Source organism: Cyprinus carpio, chromosome B13, assembly GCF_018340385.1.
Source record: "Cyprinus carpio isolate SPL01 chromosome B13, ASM1834038v1, whole genome shotgun sequence".
NCBI classification, from domain to species: domain Eukaryota; kingdom Metazoa; phylum Chordata; class Actinopteri; order Cypriniformes; family Cyprinidae; genus Cyprinus; species Cyprinus carpio.
This window is the reverse complement of record NC_056609.1, coordinates 29,370,337-29,389,606: the sequence shown is the minus strand read 5'-3', so window position 1 is coordinate 29,389,606 and position 19,270 is coordinate 29,370,337. Positions and strand designations below refer to the sequence as shown.

The 19,270-nt window shown below is 36.6% G+C and overlaps 1 protein-coding gene across 5 annotated transcripts in view; it reads left to right on the top strand.

Annotated features, from left to right (window-relative positions):
* The window catches only part of LOC109065494 (AT-rich interactive domain-containing protein 4B-like), a 67,251-nt gene extending 49,206 nt beyond the window's left edge, over positions 1-18,045 (top strand). For 3 of the 5 annotated variants that reach the window (XM_042737572.1, XM_042737571.1, XM_042737574.1), the window contains exons 15-24: positions 472-691; positions 1,162-1,364; positions 6,146-6,328; positions 8,666-8,750; positions 9,314-9,518; positions 11,819-12,982; positions 14,017-14,127; positions 15,550-15,717; positions 15,800-15,946; positions 17,279-18,045. In XM_042737572.1, the coding sequence (XP_042593506.1) occupies positions 472-691; positions 1,162-1,364; positions 6,146-6,328; positions 8,666-8,750; positions 9,314-9,518; positions 11,819-12,982; positions 14,017-14,127; positions 15,550-15,717; positions 15,800-15,946; positions 17,279-17,412 (2,620 nt within the window). In that variant the 3' untranslated portion in view covers positions 17,413-18,045. The remainder of the gene's footprint in view (positions 1-471; positions 692-1,161; positions 1,365-6,145; positions 6,329-8,665; positions 8,751-9,313; positions 9,519-11,818; positions 12,983-14,016; positions 14,128-15,549; positions 15,718-15,799; positions 15,947-17,278) is intronic. The other 2 variants (XM_042737575.1, XM_042737576.1) reach the window with 2 other exon arrangements.
* Positions 18,046-19,270: the final 1,225 nt, after the last annotated feature.

Below are 19,270 nucleotides of genomic sequence, written 5' to 3'. Positions count from 1 at the left end.
GCACTAATTACAATCTGGACATAAAAAAACTGATTATAATTTAAAAAAAAATATAAGAATAAATTGCAAAATATAAAAAATATATAAATAAAATTAAAAATGTAAAAATGAGTTAAACCTTAAATAATTTATAAACCTTAAATAGTCAATTACTAGTTGTAACAAAATAAAATTAAAACTGAAATTATAAAAGTATAAAAACCATTTCAAAACATTAATAAAAAACTGCAATAGTATATAAATAATTCTAAAATAACGCTGCCTCGCTCAAAGCCTATAGAGCCACCAGTATTTCAAAGTTTCATGCTCATTTTAGCTTATAATTTTTTAACTAAATTGCTTAATTTGGATCAGATCATCTTATTATTGATATACCTGTCAGCAGTTAGGGGGTTAAAGGTGCAGTGATGATAAGTTGACTTTAGTTTTACCATCATGTGACGTGGTTATGTGTTGTTGAACCTCCTGCAGGTATCTGTATGGCTTTGAGGACTTCTGCGCCTCCACAGGAATCACGTTCCGCATGGATCTGCCGTATAAGACGGCCGAGAAGACAAGCTCAAAGAGCGAGGTGAACACGGAGGAAACGGCCAGCGGCGGAAACGCTGTCTCTTTAAGCACATCCAGCGCAGGAGAAGAACAGAAAGCCCTCAAAGAACCAGAGACCTTCAGCACGCAGCATGCAGCCAAGGTACTGAAGCATCGTCTCAGGGTGTGTCTGATATAGCAAACTAAACACACCTCTCATGCTGCGTCTGTCCTCAAGCATTGAATACACAACCATTACCTACTACATCCTCAGTTCTACTTCACATATTTTCAGATCATTTTTAAACAGCTGTATAATTTATCATGTATTTATTTTTATTTTTTTCAAAGCTGCTGTAAGCAGTATACACTACATACTGTGCAGTAAGCAGTACACTACTATTGCATCTGCAGCACAGCCAGTATCTTCAGCTGTTTATTTAATCTCTCAGCAGGATTGTCTGACCTCATGTATATTCGTAAGTCATGCTTTTTTCCCCGACACAAGCTGCTGAAACAACAACAACAACAACAAATGCATTTACAAATGTAGCTAAGGCTGAGTTTAATTAGGGTCAAATGATATTAATTGCAAGTACGTATGGGTGAGAATGACGTGTTGTTTGATCTCAGGAGGAGAACGCAGAATCCACAGCGCCGTGTGAAGATAAAGCGGACATCAGCAGCGTAAATGAGGAGGAGGATTACCACGCTGATGAAGAGGAGAACGATACGAAAGAGGAGGCCGAAGAGAGCATCCGGACAGCGCAGAGTCCCGTCACTGAGAGCGTGAAGGAGGAACCGTGTGAGGAACACCATAACAAAGATCTGTCAGGGTAGGTGCAGCCTAAACCCTCCTCACTTCCTGTCTGAGCTTCAGTGCTTCCTGTCTGAGCATGTGGATCTCTGGATTAGGGCTGTCAAAAAAAAAAATTTTTTTTTTAAATTATATCGAATCTGTGGACCCTCAAATCATACTTTGTGTGAAAAGGAATAAAAGTTGTGGGAGTTTTACTGCATCTAGTGTTCATTTCAACTGGATTCGGATGTAGAAGTACGTTTTTTGAGTTTTGCAGAAATGTAGGTAGAGGCACGTATTTCCAACGAGCCTGTGTTGGAGATTTTGATGAGAGGAACCAGAGGAACGAAGAGCCAAGTCACCTTTATTTCTAGAACACTTTTATACAGTGCAGATCGTTTCGAGGTGGCTTCTCTGAAATAAACAGGGAAATAACAGAATCAAGTGCTTCAAATACAAGACAAATTCAGATTCTGCTCTAAAAACAGTATTCAGCTCAGTTCAGATTAATAAATGTGAAGTTCATCAATTATGAACCAAGTTCTAAGCAGCTCTACAGAAGACAAAACTAAGGAAGACTGAGTGAGAAATGTACACAAAAGTAACTGTTCATGCAGTATTTTTGCTATGTGTGACTCAAAAGTTGTTTTTAGGGATGGACTGATTACATCGATCGATCGTGAAAGCACTTAGTTTTTGTGAAAATATTCCATTGATTTTATTCGTGGATGTTGAGCAGGACGGATGAGACGTTAAAGCCCAGCATGACGTCCTTAATGAAACTGCATGTTGGCCGAAGCATTTGCTCTTTTAAGCTTGCTTTCTCTCTCTACCCCTGTTTTTTTTTTTTCCAGCGGCAGGTTGTTTTACCTTGAAAATATATCAACCGAAAAAACCACAGTTCTTACTTTCCGTTGCACTGGACAATTTATTTTTCCTCTGTCTGTTTGAAATTATTTAAATGATCTGTATCATGTGACAGTTCCTGTGAATTTTGTTATAGAATATAACACATTGCAGCCACTATATCACAGCCAGCTTGTGATGGAATGAACACAGCCATTACATTTCATCAGATTGAATTTCTTACCAATAAGATTCAAAACCAGGTTGTCTTCTGCTCACCAAGGCTGCGTTTATGTGATCAAAAATACAGTAAAAATAGTGAAATATTAATACAATTTAAAAAAAAACTTTTGTGATTTAATACATTTTAAAATAGTAATTTATTCCTGTGATGCGCAGCTGTATTTTCAGCATCATTACTCCAGTCTTCAGTGTCACATGATCTTCAGAAATCAGTATAATATGCTGCTCAAGAAACATTTCTGATTATTATAAATGTTGAAATCTGTAGTGCTGCCCAATATTTTTGTTGGAAACTGTGATACATTTTATTTTCCATGATTCTTTGATGAATAGAAAGTTCAAAAGAATAGCATTTATTTGAAATAGAAAGCTTTTGTAACGTTATAAACACCTTTACTGTCACTTTTGATCAATTGAATGCATCCTTGATGAATAAAAGTATTAATTTCTTAGGGGAAATAGTCGATCTGAATTATTCTGGCACTGTTTTTGTGTTCACTGTTTCTAGTCAAATCTCTGATTTGGGTGTTTTAGGTTTTGTTTTACACTCTTCAGGTGTGACTTTGAAGCGATGGACTGATCAGTTGAGCTCTACCACTGCTGCCCTGACGCTTTCTGCTCTCTCATATCATGCCTTTAGTGTTCTGCTGTGATGTTGTGAGATGTTCTGTGGATGGAAACAGACCCTGATGCTGAGATCGTGTGGAGATCTGTGTCTGGTTAGGGTTGGGAATCGAGAAGCTGTTCTATTCTCCCAAAAAAAAAAAAAAAAAAAAAAAAAAGAGAAAAAAAAAACTCTTAAAAATAAAGGTTCCAAAGAGGTTTTCTGCAGCAAAGCCACAGAAGAACCATTTCTGGTTTTACAAAGAACCTTACAGTGAATTCTTAAAAGAACCTTTTTTCTTAGTGTGAAGTACACTTTCTTCTAAGAACTTTTATTTTTAAGAGTGTAATAGAATTATATAAGACTGTTGTTCTGTTATTGTCTCATAAATGGTTCTTTGTCTTCTTCTAAGCTGTAGAACTCATTTGGTTTAATGGCTTGCCCACTGTTTGTACTTGCAGGTTTTTAGTCACGTTGAACTCTGAACTAACTCAACAGTACTAACAGAATCATGAAATCATTAAAGGGATAGTTCACCCAAATATTTTCATTTGCTGAAAATGTCCTCACTCTGAGGTTATCCAAGATCAGGATGAGTTTGTTTCTTCATCAGATTTGTAGAAATGTAGCATTGCATCAGTGTCTCATCAATGGATGCTCTGCAGTGAATGGGTGCCGTCAGAATGAGACTCCAAACAGCTGATAAAAAATCACAATAATCCACAAGTAATCCACAGCACTCCAGTCCATCAGTTAACATCTGGAGAAGACAAAAGCTGAAACTAATCCAGCATTAAGATGTTTTTAACTTCACTTCTGGCCAAAATACGAGTCCATAATCCATAATAACACTTCCTCCAGTTGTCTCTCACATCAAAATCCAGCAACATATTTGTTTAGAGCTATTTTAGCTTGTAAACGGTGCTTGATCTGTGCAGATTTATCTCCTGATTCAGACCTGAACACTTTTTCATTATTATGGATTTTAATAAAAAAAAAACACGTTAATGATGGATGTGTTTCTCACAAACGCACAACTTTTGTCTTCACAAGTCATTAATTGATGGACTGGAGTGGTGTGGATTACTTGTGGATTATTGTGATGTTTTTATCAGCTGATTGGACTCTCATTCTGACGGCACCCATTCACTGCAGACCAAACATTAATGACAAACCTATGAATTACAAATCTCAAAACATTATCAAGAAACAAACTCATCCTGATCTTGGATGGCTTGAGGGTGAGCACGTTTTCAGCACATTTTTGGGTGAACTACTACTTTAAGAAACCAGAACCAAATTGGAATCACAACCATTATATGTCTAGCGATTCCCTCCTCTACTGCTGGTCTTTACTTCATATATTAATTCTGGTTGCGCTGACTCAACTTGAATGCCTTTTGAGATCACACTTGCCTAACTAATCCAGTCTTCTCGAGTTAGCTGGTGTTCGTAGATGCTTTTCGCCGCCGTCTCAACGATCATCCTGCAGTGGTGGTTTTCAAGTGATGCTTCCCCCTCCGTTTCCTGTATGGTTCTGCTCAGAGTGAATCAAATAACTATGTGGAACCAGGGTCCTGCCTAGTCCCAGCTCAGTTGTTGCATCACTAGTTGAGTTGTCTGCTGCTAACTAACCAGGGTTGTCTCTCAGTGGAGCTATCCACACGATGTAGTCGCAGCGGTAGGGTTCAGTGTGCTAACTGTCTAACGTGGCTTCCTCTCTGCTCTCTAACGTGATTGTGATTTGCCCCTTGCTGAGCTTCGCTGTGCCTCTCGCTGCACTCTGACCCTTCCCCTGTCACACGCACACATCCCGAACTCAAGTTCAAAGTCACATTTGAAATATCTTTAAGGTTAGAAAACTCATTTACTCACCCTCATGTTGGTCCGAAGCCGTATGACTGTCTGACTTCTGTGGGACACTAAAGGAGACGTTTAGCAGAATGTTAATGCTGCTCGTTCATATAGTGACTGACCGCAGGCTGTCAAGCTCCAAAAAAAGACCAAAAACACCAGAAAGGTAATTTTAAGGTCATTGAGGACTTTTGTACAGTGTTTGGCTGGTTAGCATGAATAGTTAGTCCCTACTAGTAGATGCTGGAACTACACCAAAATGCATCTTTCTCCATTTACGGCCAGTTTAAAGTGACTGTGCACTTTTTGCAAGCAGCATATTAATTGATACTATTTCATGGTATTATTGTAGATGCTTCACCAGTCTCCAGTTATTTTTTAATGTTTTATATTTTTTTATATTCTGTATATTTGTGACAATAAATCAGTACATAATTAGGTAATGGTGAAACATCTGTATATTTTGTATATAAAAACAATTTAATTAATTAATTGTAAAAAAAAAATGGTATATATATTTGATGATATATTTAACAATTTTATGTATAATACATTAAATAACTGGATACTATATGTACTACATGTATATTTAGATACTATATTTACTATACGATTTTTTTAAGTATACAATTATTTACTTAAAATATTAAATAATAATAATAAAAATATTTTTAATATATTTTATAATTTTTTATAATAGGTTTAATATTATAAATTTTATTATTATTATTATAATATTTTTATAATAATTTTTTTGAGCATTTAAAGTGTGGAAAGTAAATAACAGCTTAGTATACAAAATACATTGGCTTCAGGACACATGGATGTAGTGCACAGATTGTATGGAGCACTTTTATTTCAGTACTTTTTGGAGCTTGACAGCTACTGGTCACCATATACGGAGAAAAAAAAAACAGCTTGGAAGATTTCTGACATGTTCCACATAAGAAATACAGCATGAGGGTGAGTAAGTGATGACAGAAGATTCATTTTTGGGTGAAATATTCCTTTTAAACAGGCAGTAGTTCTTAATATATTCCAGGTTGAGGTTCAGACAGCCGGCTGATGACCCCATAATGTCTTCCTCTGATAATCTCATCCTATCAGGAGGATTGCTAGACTTATCCGACAGGGAAAGATGAGGATAATTAGATTCCAGAAGCACTAGGCTGAGACAGCGAGATCACTTTGGGGAGGGTTTTTTGGGGAGGGCAGTCGGGGGGGGAGTCTAGTGCCAGGAATCAGGAAGTACTGAATTGTCTTTCTTGCAGGGATGTCAGCAGTCAGGAGTGGGAGGAAGGGGAGGAGTTTGAGTGTTACCCTCCTGGGATGAAGGTGCAGGTGAGGTATGGGCGAGGCCGCAATCAGAAGACGTACGAAGCCACTGTGAAAGAGTCAGACCTGGAGGGGGGAGAGGTGCTCTACCTGGTGCACTACTGTGGCTGGAACGTCAGGTAAGGCAGGACCCTGGGAGCTCACGCCTAATCTGTTTGCATTTACCAAAAACCTGGTAGCCCCAGTCAGATTATGGTAATGGAGTCAGAAAGTCTGCAGGGATCGAGAGTTTTTGTAGGCCAAAACCCAGAAGCAAGCTTTTTAGCTCTTTCATTTGCATTGCAATGAAGTCCGTGGGTTTGTGAATGGGTTTTTGATTAAATGTCTGAAATGAGGCCAGTGGTGAACAAAAGCTCAAGACATGTTCACATTGTTTTAACAAGCAAAAACATAACAACAGGAAACATCATCACTAATTCATCCATCTTCCTGAAAAAAGTATGTAATAAGCAAAATGTATAAAACAAGCTCAATATATATACATTTTTCAATATATATATATATATATATATATATATATATATATATATATATATATATATATATATATTTTTTTTTTTTTTTTTTTTTTTTTTTTTTTTTTTTTTTTTTTTTTTAGGCCAAAACCTAAAAAAGTGTATTTTAGCACTGCCAATAGCATCGTCCTGAAGTCAGTTTTTTTTTTTAATGCGTTTTTGGTTAAATACCTGATATAAGGTTTGTCGTGAACATGATCTCAAGGTATTTTCACATTGTTTTTATAAGCCAAACCACAAAAACAAACATTTTAGCACTTCCATTTCCATCGTCTCAGTCTCATTGGGTTTTTGTGTAGAAATAAGGTCTGTTGTGAATATAATCTAATTTTCACATTGGTTTTTAGGCCTAAACCCAGAAATAGGCATTTTAGCACTTCCGGCTCCATTGACTCAAAATCAGTGTGTTTTTGGTTAAATGTCTGAAATAAGGCAACTGGTGAACAGTTTCACTCTCGACACAAACTGCATCAGTAATGCCACCTTGTGAGGTTTTAAGTTTTTTGGAAGATTTTACAGCTGCTAACGAGTAGTTAAACGGCACTGCAGAGGTTGTCGGGACATTAAACGTCATCAATCGAACAAGAACTCGTGTTTATCTGGCAAACTCTTCTAACTCAAACTTTCATTGAAAATGTTTTTAAATAAAGAGAGTTGTCGAAACTCAATGGTGGTGGTGTTGATGTCTGTTGTTCGTTTATAGCCTACGTTTAGCTTTCTGCTGATTGTGTTGAGGCTTTAAAATGTGTTCATTTGTGAAGATCAGCGTGAGCAAAATGCGTAAGAATCGATCTCTTGTTGGTGTTTTCTGCAATAATCCAAGAGCCAATGGAAAAATCCTATTGGGGCTTTGTGGGTGGAACCAGGTTGATGCTAACCTACAGGTCGACCTACAAAAACACATCATTGCTGCTGCGTTGACCGAACACAGCTTTTTTTTTTTTTTTTTTGGTTTTAACATGTGGAAATGTGTTTAAATAATACTTCCTGCTCATTCAAAAGTAATTAAATACGGATTGTTTCACAGATCTAAGTCCAAAAACGAAGCAGAATTTGCACTTCGATATTACCAAGTTCCTGTCAGAGATTCGATGCACTAACCTGGAAAACTTGGTAATTTTTTGCAGTTAGTTCTTCCTAAGCGTTTATAATATCAAACTGGATACTTTGTGCACTCGTCTTGGTTTCCATTCTCGCCAGATTGAGGAGGTGCTCTCTAGTTTCATGTGTCATCTTGTGGAAATCTAAGTGATAGACTTATCAGCCTCTTATCATCTTTGAAGAAGGTTTCTGGGTGGTTTATAGAAATAAGTCAGTTGTGAATTTGATACTTGACACATTAAAGTCTTTTTGACTTCTTCTTTTACTGCATCTAAGAGGATGATCAGAGACGAATGGAGTGTGAAAGTACGTTCACACTTGTAGTCATTTGTGTGAGGACGTGGATCACGTGAACTCAGGGTTCGGTCCGTTAGCGTTCCCATTCATCTCAAGGGCAGTTCTTTAGTTGCCATATGAAACCGAAGCACACAGTCGTCTTCATTTCAATTCTGAGTGTATGTTTTTTTCTTCCTCATTGAAAAGGAATGATTATGGTTGCTTTGTCATTGCAAATTGCTGTCAGTATGAACAACCCTTAAAACTAGAACATGTCATCATGACATACTCAGGTTTTTCTTCTCAGACTTTGAGTTTGTGTTGCGTGGACATTTTCTGACAAAAATAGCAGAGCAGGGTCTTCTGAAGCTTTGGTGTTTTACACTAGTCATGTTGTCTCTTTCGCAGCGTTGATTGTGACTTTGTATCTTGCAGTTGTGACTTGTGCAATGTAATATCTCATTATTTGTACATTGCATCTCGCAATTGCAACAAAAGAGAGTTTTGTGAGTTTTGTAGCCATATTATTTAGTAAATGTTGACCAGTCTTTCTCTCTTAAACAGGTATGACGAGTGGATCAAAGCAGATAAGATTGTCAGACCAGCCAATAAGAACGTCCCTAAAATAAAGCACCGCAAAAAAATAAAGGTACAGTCTGATTTCCTTAAGATTTTCTTTTTTTTTTTTTTTCTTCAGCATACTTAAAAGTTAGCGTTCTGTAAGACTTTATAAATATCTTTAAATGTGTCTTATCTTCACCAAGGGTGCATTTATTTAATCAATAATACAGTAAAAATTATGAAATATTTTTACAATTTCAAATAACTGTTTTCTGCTGTAATATATTTTAAAATGTAATTTATTTCTGTGATGCACAGCTGTATTTTCAGCATCATTACTCCAGTCTTCAGTGTCACATGATCTTCAGAAATCATTCTAATATACTGATTTGCTGTACATTTCTGATTATTATCAATATTGAAAACAGTTGTGCTGCTGAACATTTTATATTTTTGTGGAAACCATGATACATTTTATTATTACTTTGAACAGAAAGTTCAAGGAACAGCATATATTTGTGGTTTGATCAATTTAATAGATCCTTGCTGAATAGAAGTATTAACTCCAGATTTTTAAACTGTAGTGTATTCTTTATGAATATTCATATTTAGAGAGGTTGCATTGTTAATTTGGTTTTTGTTTAATCGCAGAATAAAGGAGAACGAGAAAGAGACCGAATAGAGAGACTGACAGACATAGAGGATCTTCCTTCAGCCAAAAATCGCTTCAACCGATTGTCCAAACCAAACTCCGGCAGTGATGCTTTCTCCACGAAGGAGGAGTATGGTGATGAAGGAAGCCAGCAGACGCCCGTCAAGCCCATTGAGATCACATCCATTCTCAACGGCCTCCCAGGTACCTTTATATTCACACTGCTTCATTACAAGTCTTACTTGAAGGTGAAGTGTGCAATTTTAAATGCTAAAATACTTCCTTGTGTTCAGAGTCACTATACGACAGTCATTAGTAATTTGACTTCCTACAGAGTGTCACAAAAAAAAAAAAAAAAAAAAAGTATAATATATGACTCAGGTACGCATCATTGCACAACAAAAACAATACAAAATGATTTCAATCAATTTCGCTAATAAATAAAAATCAAATAAAATACACAAAATAAACAAAATTAAATATTATACCCAAAATTCACTGATTAAAACACAACCACTCAAAACAATAAAACACAAACAAAAGCCACAGCGGAACTGTTTTGTGTCTCCGAGCAACACAGCGGTGTTTCGTTACTGAATGAATCCTCGTTTTGAACGAATCAAGTGAGTCAATGATTCAGTAACCTATTCTTAAAGACACTCGCCTCGTTTCTGAATGAATCAGCCGTTTGAATGAATCTGTTGAATGAATGACTAAATGACTCATCACCTACTGGTTTGGTTTCATATTTAAAACTATCATTGCATTTTCCCCAACGTTTCTTATTTGTATGTTTAAAAATATTTTAAGCATTAATATTATAAAATTCTTTATGCATTCGAAATTTAGCAGTGTAAATGCATTCATAGCAGCTCAGCTTCATCAAACAGTGTGTAAATGCATCTAATGTCACTTCAGATGCAGCTTCTGTGTTTCCTGCAGTGGAAAGATGGAGTTTGTTGATACTGATTTCATTTGAATGGTAACAGCTCTACAGTTTCTTATTATTGTAACTAAATTAATTGAAACAATGTAAGAATTTGACTGTAAGATGACACATTTTATAAGGTTAGTGAAAAAATGACAATTTAAGAAACAGTGGTAAGGAAAATCTGTTTTGTAATATACAGCAACTCCTTTTCAGTTGTTATTTCTACCTCCTTTCTAGTCACAGAGCACTTTATTTTGAGAGTTGTTTAAGTGAGAGAACATCTGTAACTTTGTCCAGATTGGGGGAATTGTAATGTTTAATAATTTTGCATTAAAAAAAAAAAAGTATAGATTTTTGTTCGTATATGCTGTCAATTATAGTTTTTAGAAAGAAAATCAGAATTGGCAAAAATCTATATGTACATTGCTAGCATTTTGGAAACTTCTTTGGAAAAATGATTGTTCTTGTCATTGCCTGTGTTCATGTTTTGTTTCACTAGTAGCTGAGAAATGGCACACTTCACCTTTAAGCTTACTTGTTTACCGAGTTCCCACAATCATGGAAATCTTGGTAATGTTAGGCAATTATTGAACTTGAATTTTTTTTTTTTTTTTGCTTTAAATTAATTATGACTGACGCTAAAGACATGACATGTAAGATTCTTTATGTAAGATAATTTTTTAGGAAAATTAATACTTTTATTCTGCAAGGATGCATAATTGATCAAGTCAATGTAAAGACATTTATAATGTTGCAAAAGATTCTGATTTCAAATAAACTTTCTGTTCATTAAAGAGTCCAGGAAAAAAGTATCATCGTTTTTCACAAAAAATATGAATCAGCACAACTGTTTTTAACACTGATGATGATAATAGATAAAAATAATAATAAACGATAATAATAAAAAACAAATGTTTCTTGAGCAGCAAATCAGCATATTAGAATGATTTCTGAAGAAAATACAACACTGAATAACACAAAAAAAATAAAAAAAACAAATCTATTAAACACACAAATAAATTACAGTTTTACATATTCTCATAGAAAACAATTTTAAATTGTAAAAATAGTTCACAATATTTCTGTTTTACTGTATTTTTAATCAAATAAATGCATCCTTTGTGAACAGAAGAGACTTCTTTTAAAAAAGTGAAAAAAAAAAAAAAAAAAAAAAAAATTAAGTTACAACAACTAGAAAATGTTGGTGGTTGGATTTCTAACACTTGTAGTAAAATAAACATTAACTGGAAAAAATAAATTATTATTTCACATAAATTTTAATCTTAAAAAAAAAACAAAAAAAAAACAAAAAAAAACAAACTAAAATCTAAAACAATTAAAATCATGTAGACATAAAAATGACAAAAACAAAATTACTAAAACTTTATTAAAATAAAAAATACAATCAATATTTTCAAAATATTAACATAAACTTTAATAGTATATCAATGATACTAAAATAAAATTGCATGAAAATCCATTGATCAAAAGGTAAGGGGAAACCAGTTTCATTTGTCTAATTTAGCACTGGAGCAGAGCTAATGTTTTAGTGCCATCCCTCTGTTCCCCACAGGCTCTGAAAGCTCCACAGATGACAGTGAGCGAGAAGACGACGGTGACGCTGATCTCGACGAAGAGGATCATCCAGGAGCACAAGCGAGCCTTCGGAAAGCAGGTCTTCCAGAGCGCCCGCTTACGCCACAGCACTGGGAGAGCGGAAGCCCGTCTGAAGCCTTCAGAGCTCCCACAGATGAGGAGCCGGGCGTCCAGGACAGCCCCGAAACAAGCAAGAGAAAGGGCCAATTTGAGGTGGAGCTCGAAGGATCCGGCGGCAGAAGAAAAAAGGCAGAAGGTCAGGGCGAACGTACTTTGAAAAGCCCAGTGAAAGGCAGAACTAGAAGCAGCAGAGGAGGCGATTGGCTGCCAAGTAGTTCGCCCAAAAAGTTAGAAGAACGAGGCCCGGTGGAGGATAGAGGCTCTCAGTCGTGTAGCAGCTCTGAAGATGAAGCAGAACCTCCAACAGAACCACAAACCAAGGAAGAGCAAAGAGGGAATCCCAAAACTAAGGGCTCGCCTTCAAAGAAATATAACGGAGTGAAGGAGAAAAATAAAAGCGGGCGTTCAGGATTCTGGGAGATCCCTGAGAAAAGAGCCAAAATATCCACAGGGACTGAAGAAAGATCGCCTGGCTGTCGTACCAAAGGCCAGAAGGACGTGTGGTCCAGTATCCAAGTTCAGTGGCCCAAGAAGACCCTAAAGGAGCTGTTTTCGGACTCGGATACCGAGGCGGCCAACTCGCCTCCGCCCGCCGTAACGGCCCCGGACGAGCCCTGCGTCGAACCCTCCCGGGACGAGGAGATCGCCGAGGACAAGCTGCAGGAGCATCCCAGCAGCGGCACCAATTCGGTCCTCAACACTCCTCCGACTACACCGGAGTCGCCCGCCGCGGGAGAAGGACCCGCCGAGGTCCGAGCGCCGTCGCCGCCCGCCAGTCCTCCAGCCGTGTCTTCACCGACAGGAGCTCTGCTGGAGGAGCAGGCGGGGGGGCGCAGCGAGTCCGACAGCAGCACGGTGGAGGTGGAGAGCTTGGGTGGAGAAATCCAGGAGATTCCTCAAGAAGAGGGGGCAGGTTCCCCTTCCAAGGCTTTCGATGGAAACCTGTCGTGCAACAGTAACAGCAACTGTAGCCTCACGCTAAGCAACTGCAGCCAGCAGGAGAGCGAGCAGAAAAATAAAGGTACGTACGTACTACATCAGTGGTTTTTTTAAACTTTTAATGCCAAGTACCACCTCAGAAAATATTGGTCTCTCCAAGTTCCACTATAATGACCAACATGCGCATTGACTTGGTTTTGCACTAATCATTTGTTCCACAAGGTGGCAAGACTAGCCCAGGCTGCTGTTTCAGAGAAGAAAATGAAACTAAAGAGACGGAATTATGACAATAACAAAATAGCAACAACAACAGACTGCTGCTTTGAGAAGTGCTTGCATGAGAGGGTTATGAGATAGCAGCAACTTTAACTCTTTCGCCACCAGCATTTTTGAAAAAAGTTGCCAGCCTCTGCCAGCAATTTTGATGATTTTCACTAAAATTTGATGGCGTACAGTATATTTTGGCTGTATGAATATTTAAATATGCAATACACCAAAATAAAGATCAAAGCCTCTACTTTTAAACAAAAAAATCAGTTTTATTCTAGCTTAAAGCATTCTCTTTTTTTTATCAACACTTGAATATAGGTAGTTTTCATAATTTTTTTTTCATTTTGAGCAAAAAGGTGATAAAATCACATTTTTATCAAAAACTACATCTGGATACAAGCATAAATCCAGTAAATCGCTTCCATCAACACCTCCAAAGCTTGCACAGAGATATACCACTTCCTGGATCAACAGTTTACTCTGTAACATCATGCAGTTTTCATTTATATGCTGTCTATTGCTGATGATCGCATTATTTATCATATGCATCTGTTTACATAAGAGATCGCTAGTTTTTCAGTCGTGTTCACGTGTGTTTTTGTTCGGGAGGTTTTGTACTCATTCAAAGGATGTGTAATAGCGCCCCCAAGTGTATAACAGTGAAAACACGAAAAGCCGTAACAACTCGTCAATGGTGGCGAAGCGTTCATTTAGAAGAGTTAGGGCTGGGCGATATGGCGCGTTGAACCTTGACTAGTTAAAATCTAAAAAAAATAATCATCATCATCATCATCATCATCATTCCAAGAAATGCATTTTCTGACTGAGTTCTCATCCGTCTCTCAGCCTCATCCAGTCAGAAGCGGCACAAGGAGTCTCAAGGCGGCGGAGCATCAAAGAAACACAAGCGCAGTCATAAAAACCTGAGCTTACATCCCAAGAAGAACCGCAAACCAGGTAACAGAAATCGACATCTGCTTGAAGAGCGTTTTCATAGATGTCAGTGGAGCGTTGATAAGCTTCAGCACAACTGCTCAGGAGCTTTATTTCTATAAAAAAAGCAGCTTCTGTGTAATTCAGTCCTTCTGTAGTCCTTCCAGTCTTTTATTCCTGGAGAGATGTGAGCGTGCTCAAGTGTCTCTGCACATCTTTGTCTAAAGCGTTTCGAGTGTGTATTGCAGCAGTGTAGCATCAGCTGTGATGAAAAGCTGCAGGGGTTTAGTGACTTCAGTAACTCACTTTAAGTGTTGGCTTATGAAGTGATGGTTTGCTCACACTCTGCTGGCAGTCAAAACAGATACCTAAGGTTTGGTTTTCTTCCACTGAAGTCCTCTCAATCTGTGTGGAGTAAGAGTCTAGTTCTCTTTTCCATTCACACTGTATCTTAACATGAATATGAACTCTCAGCACACTTTTCTCTCAGTACTGTGTTTTGGTTAGATTATTGTAATGTAATATTAATATTAGGGCTGCATTATTTGGTACCATGCGCCAAATCTTCCCTTACCTGTAACAATAAGTGCTTAACAAAAAAAGGGAAGGTTTAAAGGTGCCGTTTTTTTTTTTTGTTTGTTTTTTTTTTTTTTATCAAAATGAACGTTTTGATGATTTAATGTTTGAAATTGAAGCTGAAAAGTACTAGCTGTGGTATTAATTTATTATTTCAATAATTTAACAACAAATAAAATAGAACTACAATTAAAATTAAACTCGCTACATGAACTGTGTTAAGCTAACGGAGACTTGTTATAGCACTTGCATATCATTGCTCTTTTAAGTCGCTTTGGATATATGTGACCCTGGAGCACAAAAGCAGTCTTAAGTCGCTGGGGTATATTTGTAGCAATAGCCAACAATACATTGCATGAGTCAAAATGATCAAAACAAAAATACATTGTAAGGGTCAAAATTATCCATTTTTCTTTTATGCCAAAAATCATTAGGATATCAAGTAAAGATCATGTTCCATGAAAATATTTAATAAACTTCCTTCCGTAAATATATCAAAACGTAATTTTTAATTAGTAATATGCATTGCTAAGAATTCATTTGGACACCTTTAAAGATGATTTTCTCAATATTTAGATTTTTTTGCACCCTCAGATTCCAGATTTTCAAATAGTTGTATCTCAGACAAATACTGTCCTCCTAACAAACCACACATCAATGGAGAGATTATTTATTCAGCTTTCAGATGGTGTTTACATCTCAATTTAAAAAAAAAATGGACCCTTATGACTGGTTTTGTGCTCCAGGGTTGCAAATAATCTGCTAAATGTAATGTAAAGGCAAATGTAAAATGTTTAATGTACCATATGAGCGTTCATGAAGAGGTTTCATGTTTGTCTGTCCTCTCCTCTCCTCCGGGTGGCGCTGCAGCTCACAGCAGTGACAGTGAGGACCAGTGTATGAGCGAGAGCACTGCCAAATCCCCCACATCCAAGAGCAGCAGCGAGCTGAAGCGGACGCCCCCCTCAGGCCACAAGTACCACAAACACGGCGATCCGGATCACTCCCACGGCCGGAGCAAGTGGAGCTTCCAGATGTGTAAGTGCCACAGACTGCCACAGATTCTCAGTGAGAAGACACGAATGTTTGATGCTGATCCCTTTGTCTCCTGTCCCTCCAGCGGACCTGGAGAAGATGAGCAGTCTAGAGCGGATAGCGTTCCTTCAGGAGAAACTGCAGGACATCAGGAATCACTACCTCCTGCTCAAATCTGAGGTGGCCTCCATCGACAGGAGACGCAAGCGCATGAAGAAGAAAGAGAGAGAGAGTGAGTGCTTCCAGCTCGCGCCTTTATTAATCACCTTCCGGTTTGTGTTGGCCAGTATTATTTTAGTGTTACTTATACACTTATATAGTATTTATTACTGTTTGGAATGAGGTTTATTAGTATATTTTGGGTACAAGTTTTAGTTATTATGTCATTCTTTTGGCATTGTTAATTCTGTTAATTTATTAATGTATACATTCATTTTTTTCTGTTTAACCTTAAATTTATTTATATTTCTCTGTCAGCTTTAGCAAGTTAAGTACTTAGTTATTTCCAAGAAATCATTTCTAATTTTGTTTTATTATATTTTTTTACTTTTGTCATTTTTTTGTTGTTTTTACGTATGTTTCAATGTAATTTTAATATATTTTATTCCCGTGATAACTTTGGTAATTTTATTTCACTTAGTTGCCAAGGCAACCTTTCTAATTTTTGGAAATTTTGTTGTGAGCTTTTGTCATTTTAAAAATTTAAAGTTATATATATATATATATATATTTCTGTTTAGCTATATATATATATTTCTGTTTAGCTTTATTTATTTTTATTTTTTTATTTTTTATTTATAAAGCACAAATAAAAACAGCCACAGGCCGACCAAAGTGCTGTACAAGTTAGAAAAAATAAAAGATTAAGTACTCTAAAGTCAGCAAAACAGTTTAAAACAAAACACTTCTAAAGTACACAAATAGTAGCAAAAGAATTTATGATAGAACACTCTTATAAGCTAAAAAGAATAGAGAAGATAGTGTTCTTTTTTTAAGAAAACGTAGTTAGTAAAGGAATAGAGTTCAAGCCTAAAAGGGGCAAGTTTTTTTAAAGAATAGAATTAAAATAGAAAGTGCTAGAGTTAGAGGGTAGAGTCAACAAATGAAATAGAATTAGAATAGAGAGGACTCAGCTAAGATTGAGTTGAGCAGCTCATTCCAGCAGGAGGGAACAGTTAATGTAAAAGTCTGTGAAAGTGATTTTGTGCCTCTTTGAGATGAACAATAAAGTGACGTTCACTTGCAGAACACAAGCTTCTAGAGGCACATAAGTCTGAAGGAATGAATTTAGTTAAAGGGGTGCAGAGCCAGTGCTGGTTTTGTAAGCACACATCAATGCCTTTAATTTTATGCGAACAGCTATTGGTAGTCAGTGGAAATTTATAAACAGAGGTGTGACATGCATTCTTTTCGGTTCGTTAAAAATTAATCTTGCTGCCGTGTTCTGGATTAATTGTAAAGGTTTGATAGAACTGGCTGGAAGAGAACACTGCAATAGTCCATCCTGGACAGAACAAGAGTTTGAACAAGACGATTGCTCACCCGTACCCCTCTTGTGTCCCAGCAGGTGCAGCGGCATCCTCGTCCTCATCCTCGCCCTCCTCCAGCTCTCTGACGGCGGCTGTCATGCTGACGCTGGCCGAGCCCACAGTGTCCAGCGCGCCGCAGACCTCGGGGCTGTCTGTGGAGTGCAGGTGACAGCAGCGGGACGCCGGCGGCGAGCAGCACAGAGCACTTAACCAGCACCCGGCCCGCCCCAGAGACACTGACGGACACAGCGACGGGACGAAACCAGAGCCACCAGACAGCAACAAGCACTATTTTATATCGACAACTGTTTCCTTGGCAAGCTAATTGCACTCAAGTGCACTTTCTTTCTGAGAGTTGTGGGTGGGTCGGGTTTGACAACGGGACAAAGACTATTTCTGTTTCTTCGTCCGTTCGTTTTACAAACCAATCCCATTCACTTTTGACCATTATGAATATTTGATTCTGTCTTTGAATATGAATTCGTCTACAGTGACTGAACACTGTAATTCACCCTCAGATCCAGCGGTCCCGGGCCGTTAAAGAGGCGGCAGAGTTTAGAAACATGGACGTTCACTGACGGTCAGTCGACGCTGCAGTGCCTTACGGTTTGGGCACTCGTGAGGAATGCTGGGAAACGCTCAGTGCTGGCTAACCTGTAATCCAGGGGTAGATACGTGTTTCATAACAGAGCCCAAACTCACATGAAACAGAATGTCTGCTTTTCTTTTTAATCATAACAGGAATCAAGAGTCTGTCCAGGTCATATTTCACCCTAAAAATTTTATATATATATATATATATGTATATAATATATATATGTATATATATTATATATAAAATACTGTATTACAGTAGTTTGTTTGTTTGTTTGTTTGTTTGTTTGTTTTTTTGCTCAGAAAAAACTAAAATATGAAAGTAAATTACTGCATTTTTTAATTGTGATAATTTATTAAATATAACATTTAAAAAATACTGTATTACAGTAATAAGAATCACCACTGATTCAGAATTTCACAATGAATGTAATTCACATTGATATATACAGTATATTAATATAAATACTGTATTACAGTAATGAGATTCATGATAATCACTGAGATTGGAAATGATCTAAGCAATTTCACAACAAAAAAAAAACAGGTTTCGTTATGATTTTTTTCATTGTGAATTTTTTTTCTGTATAATTTGTTTAATATGACTTTTAAAATACTGTATTTGAGTACTGAGAATCACCTCTGACAATAATAATTATACATTTAATAAATAATTACATATAAATTTCACAATGAAAAAAAACCTTAACGCTCCTTTAAATAGGTTTCATTTTTTAATTGTGAAACGTTTCATATATGTACTTGTTTATTAAATATATAATTAAAATATACTGTATTACAGTAATTTTACAAAAACATTCAAAATAATTAGATTTTTTTTTTAATCAACATGTTAAATTATTATTATTTTATATATTATTATAATCATATTTATTATTATTATTTATTATTATTATTTTAATATGCAGTTTTTTAAAATACTGTTACAGTAGCAATTGAGAATTATATATTTAATAAATAATTATATATAAATCATGTCATAATGAAAAACAGAAATCTTAATGGCCCTAAAAATTGGTTTCATTATGAAAGATTTTTTGCATATTATTGTTTATTAAATAGATAATTAAAAATGCCATATTGCCGTAATGAAAATCACTGTTAAAAGTGATAAGAACTGTATATTTAATAATTATATATAAATTAATTTCACAATTGAATTAGTTTAGTTTTAGGGTTAAATTTGACTTGGATGTGTTTTGGTTCAGATCACGCCTTATGAATTTTAAATCCCAATTTGTCCATTGTTTTATTTTGAATGATTTCAGAAAGCCTTATGAACGATATGTTGCTCAGCCCTTCATCTTCAGCGTTCCCCGCTCGATCCTCTGCGTTTGTTCATGTGTTTGTCTCGTCGATGGAGAAGCGAGCGAGCCGGGATAAGGGCTAATGAGCCACGCGCTCACGTTTGG